Source organism: Trachymyrmex cornetzi, unplaced genomic scaffold (genome assembly GCF_001594075.2).
Source record: "Trachymyrmex cornetzi isolate Tcor2-1 unplaced genomic scaffold, Tcor1.1 scaffold147, whole genome shotgun sequence".
Lineage (NCBI taxonomy): Eukaryota > Metazoa > Arthropoda > Insecta > Hymenoptera > Formicidae > Trachymyrmex > Trachymyrmex cornetzi.
In genome coordinates this window covers 6,669,487-6,686,335 of record NW_017296059.1, presented here as the reverse complement: position 1 = coordinate 6,686,335, position 16,849 = coordinate 6,669,487, and the positions used below count along the sequence as shown (strand labels likewise).

The 16,849-nt window shown below is 34.0% G+C and overlaps 4 protein-coding genes across 8 annotated transcripts; 2 read left to right on the top strand and 2 right to left on the bottom strand.

The window, feature by feature from the left end:
- The first annotated feature begins 315 nt into the window (after window positions 1–315).
- LOC108757832 (heterochromatin protein 1) lies at window positions 316–10,418 on the top strand. 4 transcript variants are annotated; one of them, XM_018502461.1, is made up of 6 exons: window positions 316–328; window positions 395–466; window positions 7,397–8,047; window positions 9,539–9,830; window positions 9,914–10,232; window positions 10,313–10,418. In XM_018502461.1, the coding sequence occupies exons 3-6, from the start codon at window positions 7,673–7,675 to the stop codon at window positions 10,338–10,340; spliced, it is 1,014 nt and encodes a 337-aa protein (XP_018357963.1). In that variant the 5' UTR covers window positions 316–328; window positions 395–466; window positions 7,397–7,672; the 3' UTR covers window positions 10,341–10,418. The 4 variants fall into 4 exon arrangements, with proteins under 4 accessions (XP_018357963.1, XP_018357962.1, XP_018357960.1 ...); XM_018502460.1 differs by lacking the exons at window positions 316–328; window positions 395–466 and adding an exon at window positions 5,227–5,504 and having other exon boundaries at window positions 7,400–8,047; XM_018502458.1 differs by lacking the exons at window positions 316–328; window positions 395–466 and adding an exon at window positions 5,227–5,504.
- Window positions 1,057–5,121, bottom strand: LOC108757831 (tektin-2). The gene is made up of 7 exons (XM_018502457.1): window positions 5,086–5,121; window positions 3,625–3,853; window positions 3,126–3,386; window positions 2,881–3,051; window positions 2,567–2,789; window positions 2,199–2,422; window positions 1,057–1,785 (listed from the first exon to the last, which is right to left on the bottom strand). Exons 2-7 carry the CDS (start codon window positions 3,831–3,833, stop codon window positions 1,584–1,586), a joined length of 1,290 nt encoding a protein of 429 aa, XP_018357959.1. The 5' UTR covers window positions 3,834–3,853; window positions 5,086–5,121; the 3' UTR covers window positions 1,057–1,583.
- A 1,043-nt stretch (window positions 10,419–11,461) lies between the features above and the next one.
- RpL38 (ribosomal protein L38) lies at window positions 11,462–12,370 on the bottom strand. Its single transcript, XM_018502456.1, has 5 exons — window positions 12,308–12,370; window positions 12,104–12,138; window positions 11,873–11,933; window positions 11,664–11,786; window positions 11,462–11,533 (listed from the first exon to the last, which is right to left on the bottom strand). The coding sequence occupies exons 2-5, from the start codon at window positions 12,104–12,106 to the stop codon at window positions 11,493–11,495; spliced, it is 228 nt and encodes a 75-aa protein (XP_018357958.1). The 5' UTR covers window positions 12,107–12,138; window positions 12,308–12,370; the 3' UTR covers window positions 11,462–11,492.
- A 153-nt stretch (window positions 12,371–12,523) lies between these two features.
- Window positions 12,524–15,820, top strand: LOC108757647 (BAG family molecular chaperone regulator 2). Of its 2 annotated transcripts, none has more exons than XM_018502128.1 (5): window positions 12,524–12,636; window positions 12,737–12,821; window positions 12,983–13,334; window positions 13,992–14,104; window positions 15,155–15,820. In XM_018502128.1, the coding sequence occupies exons 3-5, from the start codon at window positions 13,145–13,147 to the stop codon at window positions 15,389–15,391; spliced, it is 540 nt and encodes a 179-aa protein (XP_018357630.1). In that variant the 5' UTR covers window positions 12,524–12,636; window positions 12,737–12,821; window positions 12,983–13,144; the 3' UTR covers window positions 15,392–15,820. The 2 variants fall into 2 exon arrangements, with proteins under 2 accessions (XP_018357630.1, XP_018357629.1); XM_018502127.1 differs by having other exon boundaries at window positions 12,524–12,666.
- The last annotated feature ends 1,029 nt before the right edge of the window (window positions 15,821–16,849 follow it).

Here is a 16,849-nt window from a genome sequence, read left to right as displayed (position 1 = left end):
TTCCGTGATTTCATTGCCACACAGAGGGCAGCACCGTCTGTTCTGCGCTTTGGCGACATCTAACGTCGAGAATTGGAACTCTGTGCTCAAACACGTTATCGACAGGTGTCTGTCGTTTCAGTCGATTTTACCGTGCCTGGACATATGAGGCCTGTTCTTTTTGACTGAACTTTTGCACCAGTTCATCTTTTTTCCTCTTCTATCCTCTTAAAGAGAAAAGGAAGAAAGATGAACTGGTGCAAAAGTTCAGTCAAAAAGAACAGGCCTATGGTTTGAGTCGGAAAACCAATAAAGGGGAAACCAGAAGAAGAAGACATGGTTTTGTCAGGTTTCATAAATTTATAAATCTTTTCTTAATTATAATTTTTCTAAATAATATAAATTTTTTTTTCAGAAATCAACAGGGTTTGTAAAAAAAAATATACATAAGAATGATTCCCAAGATATAAATGGAAAATGAAATTTGGTAAGGTTCTTATGTGTAGGGTTAGATTCGATTGGGTTTACAAAGCTGACAAAAGGGAGTTTTCGCAATAGTATGGATCCAGATACAGTAAACACTAAAGTCACGTTATTTTTTTCTTAATTATAGCGAATTTGATTGGATGCACTCAGTGCACATTAAAGTCATCGTACACAAAATAACGTAAAGATATGTCTATACATAAACACAGAGGTCTGTTCTATTTTATTAATTAAATCCTGAAATACTCAATACATTTTATTGTACTATTAGGTAAAATATTTATTTTATAATTCGAAATATTTGCATTTCACTTTTATATTCAAATTAAATCAGTGTGTACAACGGCTTTAATATACACCAATGCGCACTAGTGCTTTCAATCGAATTCGCCATTCAGTTGTTCAGAAGAAGATAACGTGTATCTTCTAACAAGTGACGCAGTAATTAAGTCATCTTTGTTTAACATTGGCAAACAAGTGGTCTGTTTTCTGTTCCTGCACTAGATTGCTCTAGAACTCTCTTTCTCGCTTTAAATAAATATCAAACGTATTTCTATCTTACTTTAAGTTCCAAAAATGTACACTAGTTCAGCCACAGAAAACAGACCTAAGAATGCAATGATCTATTGTGTCACACCGTGTCACTTGTTAAAAGGCACACAATGTGACCTTAGCGTTCACAGTATCTGGATAAACTATATTACAAACACACCCTAATATTTATCAAATTTCAATCGAGATTCTTGTTTTTTTTTTTTGCATAATATATCTAAATAAAGATGGAGACTGACAAGTTTTTAAGCATTAGACAGTGTCTACAAAATCATGTTTTAGAAACCCAAATGAGGCAGTTGAATTAACCCATACTCGACTATCATGGGTCACTAGTGACCGAGTGATTACTTTTTCCTAACTTACGAGTCTTTCGATAATTATAACTTATTCCACATTTTATTTTCCAAAATGAAGTTTAAACATTTGTTCTAGAAAGTTGAATGTACGTTTGTGAAATTTTAGAGATTTTCTTGAACTATTTTAAATAGGTGAAAACATGAAAGGGTTCTAGTGATTCACGATAGTAGGAATGAGGCATCGAACTGAGCATGATATTATAAGGGTTAAGATTCCAACGGAATTTCTTTCTCCATGTGTGTCAATACGATATTACGGTCCGTCTCATTAGGTAAACGCTCTCTGTCTCCTGTTTTCAGCGGTACTCTCATGTCCAGGCACATAACGTCGGTGTTCAGAGAATGCTGTTTGTCTTCCAAATTGTTGTCGATCCGTATAAGCAAAGATTCCAGACTATTGTAGCTTGTTCTAAAAAATTAAGTTTAAAGCTTGCACTTAAGAAAAAGAAATGACAAATAATTTTAATGACACTGTATTTAGTAAAACAAAAAGCAACTTTGCAACTGTAGATGTGTGTGTGTGTGTGTGCGCGCGTGCATTATAAGATTTTTTAATATAATTCTCCCAGTCTATACCAACTAAAAGTAACATAACATTAATTTCACCACCAGCAATATAACCATTATGTAATACAATGTATTATATTGAATGTAAAATTAATGTGCTTTTTTGGTCAACTCGGTTCTTATCCTTAATTTCTAAATGGATATAAATATGTAATTAATTGTATTAAAGAATCTTACAGCAGTTGTAAAGCTACTTCTTCTTCTGAATGCAGTTGATGAGTCTAATAATTAGCAATATAAGATACATGTACATACTTTGCATGCTCGATCATTTTAATTAGATCTTCTTCAGTCTGTTTTAATTGCAAGGCTTCCTTCTTCAGGCCCAATTCCACATCGTCCTTACAAAGTTCTGAGCCAGGCCGATAAACTCGGTTTTCTAATCGCATTTCGACGCATTTCACCACGCCTATTTTACTCATCAGTGTTGCTTCCAACTGGGTTATCTCATTTCCCAACATTTCTATTTCCTTTTGTACCTATTTACATTAAAAAACTCAGATGGGAACAAATTCTTACCATGTATTTGATATTTGTCAAATTCATTATTTGATTTATTTTTATTCATATATATTCATGAAAATTTATAAAAATTGGAGAAATATAATCGCGATCATATACACCTTAAGCTTCTGCCATTCCATTTCATTTCTGCCTTTTTGCGTTTGATAAATTCTCTTCCTCAAAGTGTAATCTGTTGCGTCTTGTTCAGCTTTAATATCATTCAGCGCATGTTCTCTCATTACACGTGTAGCCTCACGAAAATTGTAAGATTCACTCAATTCTTTTTCGGCAGACAACTTGGAACAACGACATCGGTCAAGCCAAACCTCGTACGTGATTGAACTGTTGAAATGGAAAGAGACAAATTACAAATTTTGGTGATATAAAGATTGTGGTACAGAAACAGCAAATAGAAGAAAATGATATTTTGTACCTTGTTTTATCAACTGATGTTCTCGGTTTGTAACTTATATTTGCAGAAGTGTGATCTAATGCAAGATTGTCCTCGTCTATTCTAATGGTTTCGTTTTTATCTTCTATGTCCAAGCTCAGCCTAAATTTAAGGGCTTCCAAGCGATTTAACTTTTCCCATGCGGCCTGTGCTCTATCAGGTGAAAAGAATGGAATAGAGGAAAAGGAAATGCATTATCTTTCTATGACATATATCAGCTTGATCACCTCTTGGTAAATTCTTCATGAATATTTGCGATCAAGCGGAGCTCCTTCTTCAACTCTATATCAGCTTCATCGTATGTGAGTTCGGTTTCTCTACGGCAGTCCCTCATCGAGATGCATTCGCTGGCAATACGCAGGGGATGAGTTATGTTTTCAAGTTCCTTCTGTGTGTTGGCTTTCTCGTCACTTAATAAGCGTATCTCGGTTAATAATTTTTGCAGCAAGTCATCGAGAATGTCCTTCCATCTCGATAGTTCTAACACTCTGGTGAAACAAAATATTATGTTGGAGATGTATATTTCCTAAAAAGCAACTGAATGAAATCAATTGCAACTTTATCATTCCCAAGCAAAACAAGTTATTACAACATCAAAATGGTTCCAAAATGATTGCCAAAAATAACGATTCCAATCAATAACGATTTTAACATTATCATGGCTTGATCTGCTTGAATTTTTACTATAGATTAATTGCAATATTTGTCAAGGGTACTCGCAGTCACCTGTCCGTTATTCGAGCATCATTCATATAGGTGTCCCATTTCGTTGTCACGTTCCCTTCGGAACGAGTGGTTTTGCTCGAATTGCGTAGCCGACAAGCCTCGGATCTTTTGACGTCCGCGTTTTGTCGAAGCTCCCATTGTTTGGTATACCAGTCCGACAGACCGATATGAGGCAGAGGCTTTTCATAAGTACTCACGAATTTGGCCATGATGAGAATTCATTTGACGAACAACAAAACGAAGTCGAGAAAATGGATTAGGGAAAAGGAAGCGAAAGATATATTATTCTACAAGTCGCGATTTGGATAAACGATTTGATCGCAACGTTGTCAGGACAACAGAGAAGGCGAGAGCGGCGAGGTAATCGAAATCATTGAGATTGGTGCGAAGTTTCGACATACTTTTTGAACAAATAACGAATGTGAAGTTTAATAAATTTCGCTTTAGTTTAATAAATCATTAATGATATTTCTTTAACACTAGAAGTACCGATCATAATTGATCATAATTGATCATTACTATTTTTTAGATTAATATCATGTTTCTAATGTAAAAGATATCATTCTGGAATATTTTGACTTTTTATAATAATTGTGTTCTTTATATTGAAATATTTTAATCATTTTTTTTATTTTCATGACAATCTATGATTCTTGATCTTTTTTAGAGTCAGTAAAAAATATGGGTATTTCTAGTATTAATATTGTCATGCCCGATAAAAAATTTTTTATACGTGAATATGTATAAATATGTATAAACATACATAAATATTTATGATCACGTATATTATGTATGAAGTGTGTCCATACATATTCATATACATCCCTCTTTCTTTTATAAAAAGAATTATTTTTTAGTGTTATATAGAAGTAATACTAGTAATGTAAAAACATCAAAAATAATTAAAAAAATAATTTTCTCATTGTTCGTTTTAGAAAAAAACAAGTTTAGAAAAATGTAAAAAAATTTGTTCATACACAATTATGCATAATTTTATATATAATTATACATAAATAATTTTTTTACATTTCTTTAAACTTGATTTTTTCTATAACAAATAGTGTAAAAATTATCCTTTTAATTATTTTTTATGTTTTCACATTACTACTATTATTTCTGTTACATTTACTAAAAAGTAAATTTTCAAAAGAGAGGAATGTACGAATGTATGGACATATTTCATATATCATATATTATACATGTTTATGAATATTTATGCATATTTATATATATTAATACATATTCATGTAGGAAAAATTGTTTACCGCAGTAATAATTTTGCCAATAAGTCAGTGTCAATTGAAGGATTGAATACGATCGATCGAAAGTATGCCTTGAAAAAATTAACAAAATCGAAACGAATTTTTTAAACATTAATATTTCTTTAAATTTTTTCTTAGGATCAGAGGATCGATTATCTTGAAACAAGATGAAAAATACAAAAGTGTGTAAAAAAATTTACTGGAATATTTATAATTTTTTTGGTCAACACACATACATCTAGCAAATTCGCTCACTTTTGTAATTTTTACCTCGTTTCAAGATACACAATCGACCTCTAGACTCGATCTTTGAAGTGACGTACGTGAAAGAGGGTGCCGTGCTTTTGAATAAATTGCTCTTTGTTTTTTTATTTTTAATTTTCTTATATCAGAGCAGAACACCGCCATTAATTATGAAAGCAATGATTTTAAAAGAGGGGGGGGGGGAGCGTTGGTCTCCTCGCGTTATCGTGACTCAGCTAAAATTCGCGTGCCGCCATTTAATATATATCGATTCAGTGACGAATCCGAACTGCACTGTTGTCTTCCGGTAATAGCCATGATCAACATGGCCGTCTAACGTAAAGGCCGGCAGCGGTAGAGACGTCGTTCTTAAAGGTACAATAGAATTATAGCCTAGAATCGATTGCGCCCTGAACGAATTCTTGTTTCGCGTTAACGATGATTGACAGCGACTCATTATTCATTCAGCAGTTTCACCAGTTCGCTAAAAAAGTCATACGGTCTTCTCGATAAGCTTTATTGCTACGCACTTAAGCTGTAAAATGGGCATCGTTTCAACTGCACTCTCCTGTACTTTTTGCGTCGGAAACAAAGGAAGCATGCATACATTGAGCTTCGAAGGGAGAGAGAAGGAGAAGAAACGAAGTGCAGGGAGTGTAATTGAAACGAACGGTAAATACAGGGCCTACTCATCACGGGGGTGAGGGGAAGTCAACCGGAAGCCAATCCAGTAGGCGATATATAGCTTCTGCAGTTTCGGCAACATAAAAAAAAATGTAGGAGTACTCATTGGCGGATAAAGCGAATAAATATTAGGAGTGATTACATGTCGCTGACATAAAAAAAAATTGGACGAAGTACAACCAAGTCGTTCAAGTCATATGTCTGTTTTTAGCGGAACTTTTTGTATACGGTTGCTCCTTTTTTTCTCTCCAACGTCGAAAGAAAGGGGAATAATAAACCGTGCAAGAAGTTCAATGATAAAGAACCTATGCGCATTGCTTAAGTCGCGTCCGAGAGAAGAAAAACAATAGGTCAATTTAGCAATCAATTAATGTATTCCTCTGAACTTGCATTTATACGTGCGAAGCAATAAAAAAAATAAGCAAATCTAATTCGTAATACATCAGCTTTATTAAAATTGAATACAGGGATTGATAATTAAAATCGATGATCCGAAAATCGATCCTCTGCTACTTGCAGAGTCTTCACTAACCTAACCTAACTCAAAGAACACCAAAATCAAAATGACTATTTTAATTCTTGACGTCAATAAAGTCAAATTTTGTAACAAAATATCATTTTGACTTTCATGACGTCAAAATAAAGTCATTTTGACTTTCTCTTGATTTGGTATATGTTCCTTAATTGGAAAGTATAAATCATAACATCAAAATGATTTCAAAATGCTCATTAAAAGTCACTCTTCAGTCATTTACTGTTTATTTTAATTTCGACGTTATCGTAACACGTTTTTCTACTTAGGACAAGACTCGTTGACCATAATCGATTTTTTGTGTGTAAATTACCGATTTCAGCTAATCTTACTTGGAGAAACAAACTAACGGTACTTCACAGACGTAGTTAACAGTAAAATTTACGTGTCAAAAATGATAATGGGATTTGTAAGGTACACGATATCGATCTCTCAGGACCGTGAAGATTGATCGGTTCGTCCAAACTACACTCGATCGGCAGCTGAAAGATCGCCATCGGGTCTATTCTTTTTAGTTGAATTTGCACGGTTCACTTTTTCTCTTTTTCTCCAACTGGAGAGAAAGGGAGGAAAGAATGTACCGTGCGAGTGGTTTGAAATAAAAATAGAACAGGCTGTTATCGGAGCTTATCTCATGCGGTGCGCATATATTGTTTCAATCACGTAGTATAATAGCTGCAATAAAAATAAGTCACAGACCCCGTGATAAAAAAAAGAATAAGTAACGTTTTATGACGTATCAGTAACGTACATGTAACGATATTTATTCGGTCCCCGAAAAATGGACGCCTCTACGTGGCGTCTTGATACAGGTCTGTCGATCACGTGATCGATGACGCATCGGCGCATGCGCACGAAAGTCCCGCCCGAAGAGCGTTCGTTCCGATTCGTCAATTCCGTACTGTGCCGGTACTCTCGGCAGTCTCGGTACTCTCCACGACAATATAGTATATGTACACCGACGTGTATTCGCGTGAGGCGCGAGTATTGTGGGTAAAAAGCTGAAATGCGCGCGCACTGTTGCCGAGTACGAGGGTAAAATTTCTTGCAGTAGTTCGGAACGCGGCGGGAAGCGATTCGTCAGCGTGTTACTTTCTCGCTGGTGCTTGCAAGCGAGGGGGAGGCGGGAAGGCCAGCGGAACACGAGAGAATCCGAGAGAAAACGCCAAGGGGCTGAAGAGGGGGCGGCGAAGGAGGAAGAGGAGAAGAAGCAAGAGGCCGAGTAGTGCTGTTGACGATAGTGAAGAGAGATAGTTGTCAAGGGAATTGTAGGGACCGGTCAAGATTCGAAAACTGCTTGCACGCTAACGGTACCGTGAGAGATATTATGCGACGGCTCGGTATGAAGAACAAGCATAGAAAGTCCGAACTGGCGAGCGACAGCGAGCCGGAAGAAAATGTCGACGCACGCGCGGCCAGTGGCGACGAAACCGACGATGAGACGCAGGCCGGTAAGGCTAAGAACAACATCGCGCAAAAGTCCTCCACGAAGAGACGCTCCTCGCGCGGTACATCGTTGCAGAAGCCGACGGCGAGCTCGAACGACGATGTAGACTCTGATAATGACTCTATGAAGGTAGAACCGAAAGAGCGGGAAAATGGCGAGAAGAAACAGTCAACGAATAAGCGTAGAAAGAAGGAAGATCAGCGAGCGTCCACCTCGGCCCGCGACAAGCTCGAGAACGCCGAGAGCGAATATGAGGTATGGTGGATGTTTACTTACAATATTTTCCCACCTTCGCGTCGTAGAACGCTAGGGTTACGTTTGAATTGAAAATAAATCACTTACCGATTGAAAATTCTCACAAAATAATTGAATTTCATTTTTGTTATGTCTAAATATATTTCAATTTTCTTGTATAATTGATTTTCTGATAGGTTAATTTTGTTTGTGACGAATATCATCGGCCAATAAATATTACCGCGCGGAAAGAAATGAGCGCCGTATTCGTCAACAACAGGAGAATGATTAACGAACATTTTACGAATTGTATTGAATATTCAAAAATTCTTTGTTCGATTGCATTTGAAAAAAATTATTGCTAAAAATAAAGATTTATAAAATAACTAAGGTTTTGACTATTGTACTTCAATTATCTGTGAATTTTAGATTTTTCTGCATAATATGTAAGACATAGATAATAATTAATGGTAATAATGTGATACAACAACTATTCATTCAGGGGATCCTAAAGTCGTCTGTTTTATGAGTTATTTTTCGAGTAAGTATTTTTCTAACTGCCTTTAGAGATGTAAACATTCTTCTGCCACGATTAAAATACAACTAATAACGATAATGTAGTCCAAACCGGTTGACTTTATGTCACAAGCGAAAGAAAATTAAAAAATTACAGTTTTGTTATCGACTTCTGTTGACCCGCAATAATATTTGTTTTATACAAATTTTATGCTGTGTATGTATAAAACAATCTTAGTTTGAATTAGGGATTACATGAACAAATATTGTGGTCTTAAAATTAGGCTTAGACATTTAATGTAATAGATTAGGTAAAAACTTGTATGTGTACGTACGATATTGATGTAGTAGTATGTAGTAATATGTAAATCATATGTGTGTAAGTCCTACTGAGGTTGTTTCAATCCAATATTTACTATCAGTGCTGAAAATCTATAGTTTATGTCATGTGCACTATAGACTCAATACTGGCGATAAATTTTAGAATCTGTAATACACACGGCTTTAGGGTCTCCTTAAGCGGTTAAGACCCAGTTGCATCAATATCACTTTGACTTTAAGCGAAATTTAAAACTCTCTTTGTTTCGTTTTAAAGCACAAAGAGACAGAAAGAGTTTTAAGTCTCACTTAAAATCAAGGTAACGTTGGTGCAATTGGGCCTAAGTAGCAGTTGAGTGTGATTCTTACCTTTATTTAGATCCAACTAATCACATTAAATTGCTACTTAGCTGCTTTGAGTTTCAGTACTGAATCCATTTTTATGATATTAAAGATCTAATGCGTTGTCTATAATATAATATGCAGAGTAAGCTTGGTATAAGAAGAGCAAGAAATTGACCAATCATAATTGAATGTGAAAAGAATAATTGACTCTGATCGATTAGTTTTTTATTTTTATTTATACTAAGCTTTATTCTGCATTTTGTAGACGGCGCATCAAACACTTGTTTCCTTATTTGTTAAAAATGTCAAAAATGTTTTTTTTTTTTTATTTAGGTCGAAAGGCTCATCAATATTCGTACCATTAAAGGTCGTCGACAGTTCTTGGTGAGATGGGTAGGTTACGGAGAAAACGACGACACTTGGGAAAATGAAAAGGATTTGAATTGTTCTCAGCTGATAGAAGACTTTTTAGCCGAGGAAAAAGATAAAGAGAAAGAAAAAGAAATTAAATTATCAAAAGAGAAAGAAAAAGAAATTAAATTATCAAAACCGATCAAGACAGAGAAATCTAAAAGATCTTCCAGAGGTACTCACAAGAAACTAACCCAAGAAACGGAAGAAATTGGTACGTTGTATCATTATTTGTACTCTATCTTGAAATATTATTTATTATGAAAATAATCCTATGCATTTATATCTTTTTTCCAGACGAAAAAGATAGTGGAGAGGAAAAAGAGATCTCAAAGGAATTTGAGGTCGAAAGAATAATTGAGGTACGTTTTAAGAAAAATGGCACAAAAGAATTTTTAATCAGATGGAAAGGATTCAGTGTGTCTGACGACACGTGGGAACCGGAGAAAAATCTGAATTGTCCGGAACTCATTGCAAAGTTTATGGAAAAATTAGAAAAAGTGAAAACCTCTGAAATGCGGGAACTCAGAACAAATCGGGTACATACTAAACGATACACATTAACAACACAGCCCCGTGGAAGGAGATTATCGAAACGTAATAAAGACAAGCAAAGGTATTTAATTACTTCTGATCGATTATTATATCCATTATCATGTATTCTAATTACATTGTATTCAAAATGAAAACTTGCAGGGCAACGTACCATGAATGTGACGAATGAAGAATATCGAAACCCCAATCTTTATTTTATTCAAACAAAATTTATATACATATATATATATATATACATACACACACATATATATATAGTTTGTAGTTCTACAATAAAAAATGGATGGCGGTTCAAGAAAAAAAGAAAGGGAAACAAAAAGAAATATATCAAAATGAATATGAAGTAATTTGCTATTACAACAATAAAAGTATGTAAAGTGTACACATCCTTTTTCGAGGAAGTGAAGAGTCCGTATAAAAATAAGATAAGAGTAATCAGCATATACACGTACATGTATATTTATTAATACAGAAAGACTAAAGAGTTTCCAAGATATTTATATGAATAAACGTGTGTGCACGCAAATTTTGACACAGTAAAAGAATATGTTTATTTGAATGTATAATGAGGAAAAAATTATTTAAGTGTATAACATGAGGGGAAAATAATTACATAATTTGGCTTCTAATCTTGTAATTGGTTATAAAGAGAAAGCAAGAATATAGAAAAAACAATTTTTCCCGCTTGACGTATACATTTGGACACAAGAGAAGAGGGGTTCTATCATGGCTTCTTCCTCTTGGCCTGGATCCTCGTATGGGCAACAGCGCTTTGACACAAAAGTCTAATTGGTGAAAAACCGGCTGTGAGAGTAAAATTTACCTCCATCAATCCGTTTTTCACCAATCAGCGTTCGGTGTCAAAGCGCTGTTGCCCATATGAGGATCCGGGCTTAAACGATACAATATCTTTTTATTCATTTAATGATTAAGAAAGGTAGGATATTTGTGTCAAATGTGTCCTTTAAAAAGAAAATTAATTTGTCACGTTTGACTAATGTCACATTTATTCTATACAATTAAGATGTGTATTGCAAATTTATAATCAGAAAACATTGTTTTTACGTTTGAAATCGCTCTTTTTATTAATTCAAGCTTTTTTCTATCACTACACAATATTATTTTAAGATAAGCAATATGAAGTGCACCTGTATATCTTTTCCCGAGAAATATTTTTAAGAGAGCTGTCAGGACATTAATGTTCGAACAAAAAGACTAGTAAATTGCTACTTTGTCGAAACGCAATATGAAATTCTTATAACTCTAACATAAGGAAATTAAAAGAAAGACTCATGTTTAAAAGATAGTTTATTTAGTCATTTTACACACGTTCACTCCTTTTTACTTCCTTTACTTGTAAACCTAAAAAAATATTCATATTGTATTAAACTAAAAGTAGATACTCTTAAATTTGTTATTTTAAAAAAGTATATTTAAGAACGTTACAAGTGATAAAAAAATTTTCAATTTTAAACATGAAAAAATCATATACCTGGTGGTAAGGACTGTTTGAGTTTCTCAGCCTTCTCCTTGTCTGTGATCACAAGGGTATACAAAAATCGAGAACAGCGGACCTTAAACTTGACATTGTCTGCGTTTTTCTTGATTTTCACAGCTGAAGAAAGAATAGGGGAATCAATTACATTCATATAAGATGAGACTCGCAAGGAAGAAACTCTTGAATTAATAAAAATATTTTACATTTAGCATCCTTCCTCCTGGCTTTCAACAGAAAGTCCTTGATCTCTTTGATTTCTCGTGGCTGAAAAAATATTTTTGATACATTTTTGAAACTTGTTTTAAAAAAGAGAGGTTATGATGTAAATCTACCTTGTCACACACACATAATACAATAAAACAGTGAAATTTTTATGCGTATCCAAAAACGTGCGAAATATGTCGAGGTTAAACTGCAGATATTGCTTTACTCACCATATTTTGTTGCGATTAGTGTTAATTAGATGGACCTGAAATGGAATAAAAATTTTATGAGAAACACTTAACAGAACGCAAAATGATTCAGGATATATGCAACAACGCGCTTTTTCGAGCGAACGCGGAACGACGTTTTATGAAACGATACACGATGACATACAAACGACATGGATACAAAATAAATTCAGAGACACGTCTTACTTCGAACGCACGTTGATCTCGCACAGGAAAAAGAAAAGGAACGATACGACGCGATCAGTTAGTTTAGGTTAGTTTGGAAACCAAAGTCAAATCAGCAATTAAATTCGAAATGAGAAATTGACAAACTGCATAATTTCTCAAAAAAAAAAAATAGATAATTATATATATATATATACAAATGTGGACGGAAAAAATATATATACAGATATGGACAAAATTATCAGAACACATTAACATGCAAAATTTTAAATTCTTATCGGCTGTTTCATCGGTAAAGTAGGATACATGTTGCTCACGATTTGAAAGGTTGAAGCATTCCAACGAAAGAGGTTAATGTAGACGAATACAGTTATTTTGAGGTACTAGTGGATACAAATCTAATAACATATAGATATTTATATATAAAATTTGATTCATGAATTTTTTCAGTTAACTCATTTATATCAACTTGTATATCACAGAGGAAATAGTTAACGGGCCGCAGACGGATCCGCGTGTTTGTAATCGTCACATCGTCAGTAATAGCAAGATATCTTTCTCGCTTCCGGTTTTCGTCGTACTTATTTATATGACTTCGCATCGAGTCATTAGAGTCGAGCCAAGCTGATCAGAACGTAGGACACGCGACGTTTAGCGTTAAACATAATCGAATGGTATACGGATTACGTGTTTTAGTTTTAATTCTCTCGACCAATCTTGACGCAGTCGCGTGAGTTAACAGGATCAGTCGGACAGGTGCGCACGCGATCTGTCGTGATCTCGTTTGCATCGACGTCGAGGATCCAATTAGGCCGTCTCATCTCGCCGGGGAGTCGATGCTAGACGAGGAAACGCAGCATGGAAAGCGCGGAGCAACCGAGTAACGAGCAGAAACCGAAAGACAGGTTAGTCGGTCTGCTGGACCACATCGAGGCCCACGTAGAACAACTGCGAAAGGATGCCGCCAGGCTCATGGAAGAAAAGGACGGTCTGCTGACGACCTTGGACACCCTCAGGAATAACGATTTGCTCTTTACCCTCGAGGAACGTGAGTGGACGACTTAATTCACTGTATTTAATGGAATGCCCCATAATATTTTGGCTTAATTTAAATTGGAATGATAGAGAGAGAAGGACAAAGAAAAGAGGAGAAAGATATACTACTCAATATGAGAATACTTTTTTATTCTGTGATTAATTTACTATCACTTACTGTATTCCACGTATGTTTTAACTTATTATTGTATTTCTAAGATTATCACCTTTAATTGTGGAAAAAAATATGAAGAAGTATTTAGGTTTACACAGGATAAATCATTATATAGGTTACTTGGTTAACAGTGTTATTGTTTTTAGAAAAAAAACAAACTGGAATAACAAATACAAGTTGCTTTCTAGCAAGAGACACAGATGACACAGTATAACACACAGTGAATCATTATATCTTTACTTAGTAATGTTAAACAAAGATAAAATGATTACTGCATTAAACTGTTTCTTGCTGGAAAGCCTAATAGTTAATTTAACTCCAATTTATTGCACCAGTGTATATTAGTTCAGAACGGTTTTTGAAAAAGAAGAGACCTAGAATTATTTTATTTTAACACCTATGTCCCCCCCAACTTAAACAATTTTCTTTGATGTGATATTAAAAACATATCTTTCATTATCATATATATCTTTAATTATCATATCCTTTATTCAGCTGATAGAGATGACATCTTGAGGTATGCTGATAGATTGTCCATGCGCTGTTCTACTGTAGATGTATTAGTCACAGTCCAACGAGATCATGTTCAACAGGAAGCATTACATCAGGTTTGAGATTCACTTACAATATCTTATAAGAGGACTGTTCTTTTTGGCTGAACTTTTGCACCAGTTCATCTTTCTTCCTTTTCTCTTCAGGAGGAAAGGAGAGAAAGAAAGATGAACCGGTGCAAAAGTTCAGCCAAAAAGAACAGGCCTAAAGATACATTACCGCTCAAAAGTTTGGAACACTTTACAATTTTTAGATAAAACCATGTTTTTTTTATAGATATAATTATTTTATTGAAAAGATCGATATAAACATATGAATGTACGCTATTTGAGAGGAGCTTAAGTTTAAATAACCTTCCTTAGATAAAGTAATTATAGTACTATGGGTTTCAATACTAAGCTATATTCTTTTTAAATCACTTTATCATTACACAAGAAACAATCTTCAGAGAAATATATAAACAACTTCAAACTACGAAGAAACCTATAGCTAAGGTCAAATAATGAACACATGACACAATGTTACACTGCTTGACATAGTAAAAAGCTAAGTACGAGTGTGTAAAATATGTCAATGTTATCAATTTTTCAAAAGGTTATTTGGTAGTTGGTACTTATTTTGTAATAAAACTTCTAAAAATCGCCAATTTTGAAAAAATTATAACTTAATTCTAAATAAAAATCATAAATCTATTATTGATACGATAAATATAATTATAAGAAAGAATGGAAGACTACAATGCATTCTGGTGTTACACTATGAAACTAAACTGTGTTTCAACAAGTATCTTACATAGTGGAACATAGTATAATATTCTGTGTCCTAGCTAAAAAACAGCCTAAGATTGCTTGTTCTCTTCTGTGAAAATACAATTAATAAATTTTGTTATCTAACATTCAATATATATGTTAGTTTGTTGTTTTAAATTTAAACTCTACTCAAATAGTGTACGTTCATATATATATGTCAATATTTTCAATAAAATAATTATATCTGTAAAAAAACATGGTTTTATTTAAAAATTATAAGGTGCTTCTCTGCTAACTTTTGAGCGGTAGTGTATAATTTTAGAATTCAATGACTAATTGGTTGTTATATTAATGTAGGTTAATGGCCTGATTGACAGCTTGGTCGTAGGCTTGCGACAAGACCCAAATGGCACTCGACAGCGATGTGCAGAATTTATGAATGCTTGCTCCTCCCATAGTATAGGACATTCCGATAAGATCTTCGAGACCGCTATTCTTGGATGCACGTTAGATGATCAAAAGCGAGTCAAGAAAAGATTACAGGGATTGCTCGATTATATCGATAAGATGCACATCTTGGAGATGACACAGTAAATAACATCAAGAGGTTCCTCAGCAAATTGAATTTGTCTGAATTTCCATACATCATCTCAAATGACGAATCTTTTCGACGGTCTAGCGCTGTTGTAGCGAATTAAGAGACAATTGGGAAAGATATATTCTTTACATCTTTTCTGCACGGCTGTTTCCATTTTCCTTCCACATTGCAAATAACTACTTCAAATGGAACGCTTGGCTGTGTACAGAATGCAACAACATGTGATTGATTGGATTTAATCTTATAGTGACGCGATATCGATTCTCGGCGTTTATACAATTCCTAAGCATATTTTAAGACACTTGGCATTTCAGTAACTTAGAAAAATAAAAAAAAGAAGGTTAAAAAAGCATTCGATAACATTTTTCAAATCTGTACGTTTAAAATAAAGAGGAATTTCTAGAGGATGTGTACAACTGCACTTATAAAATTTTAAATATTATTTGAATGTTATATTAACAAATATAAAGTAAATGGCCTCTTTACACTCACTCTAACATGATTATTTATTTTGTGAGACATTTAGCTACTGATTAGTTTCGAGTGTAATAAGAATGGTTAAATTATCTTATTTTATTGTCAAAAATAATTTGATTTTTTGGTTTGAGAAATTCTGTTGAGCGGAGATTCTGGTCTAGAAGCTGATTTTTAGGCTATTTTCACGAATTTTTTTCTGAAAAATTCGTAAAGCCTATACAAATCAGGATTGTTCCTACATATTAGTACATATTTCAAGTATCTTTAAAAATTTTTTAATTATAATTTTCCAAGAAGTAAGCCTTATGACAGTTTATGTAAGATCATGAAAAAAATAAGACACTACATGGTGACCATGATTGCGGCTGTTCTGCTCGTGTGAAACAAAAACCTAAAGAGATTCTTAAGCCCATGACAAGAGCGTAAGGCCGTAACACGCAAGCAGTAAGTGAATTGACCAATCACAGCAGAGACCGTAAGACCAGTAGCAAATCCAATGTTACGATTTCCTTACTGACTACGTCTCACGGACTTATTTTTTAATTTTTAAAAAGTTAGTTTTTCTATGTGCTCCCGGCTTTAAAGCATATGAGTTTGGCTATGATAAAAAAAAATATTAGAAAGAACAAAAAATGTTATTTTGAAAATTATTTTCCGATTTTTTCGAATTTTCTCATCTTTAAAGTGCTGTAAAATAAATAAAAATAAACATTTTAACTTTATTGTAGTTTAGATGAGAACTATATATGCGCCAAAGATGTACGCAAAATTTGGGCGCGATTGTTCAAATAGATTTTGAGAAATCATTAGTCACTTACATATACAACTGTTATATAAGACTTATTTCTTGGAAAATTACAATAAAAAGAATTCTAAAAGATACTCGAAATATATACTTGCCACGGACCTGGAAAACCGCGAAAGATCAGGGAAATTGATATTGGTCATGGAAAACCGGGAAAAGTCAGGGGAAAATG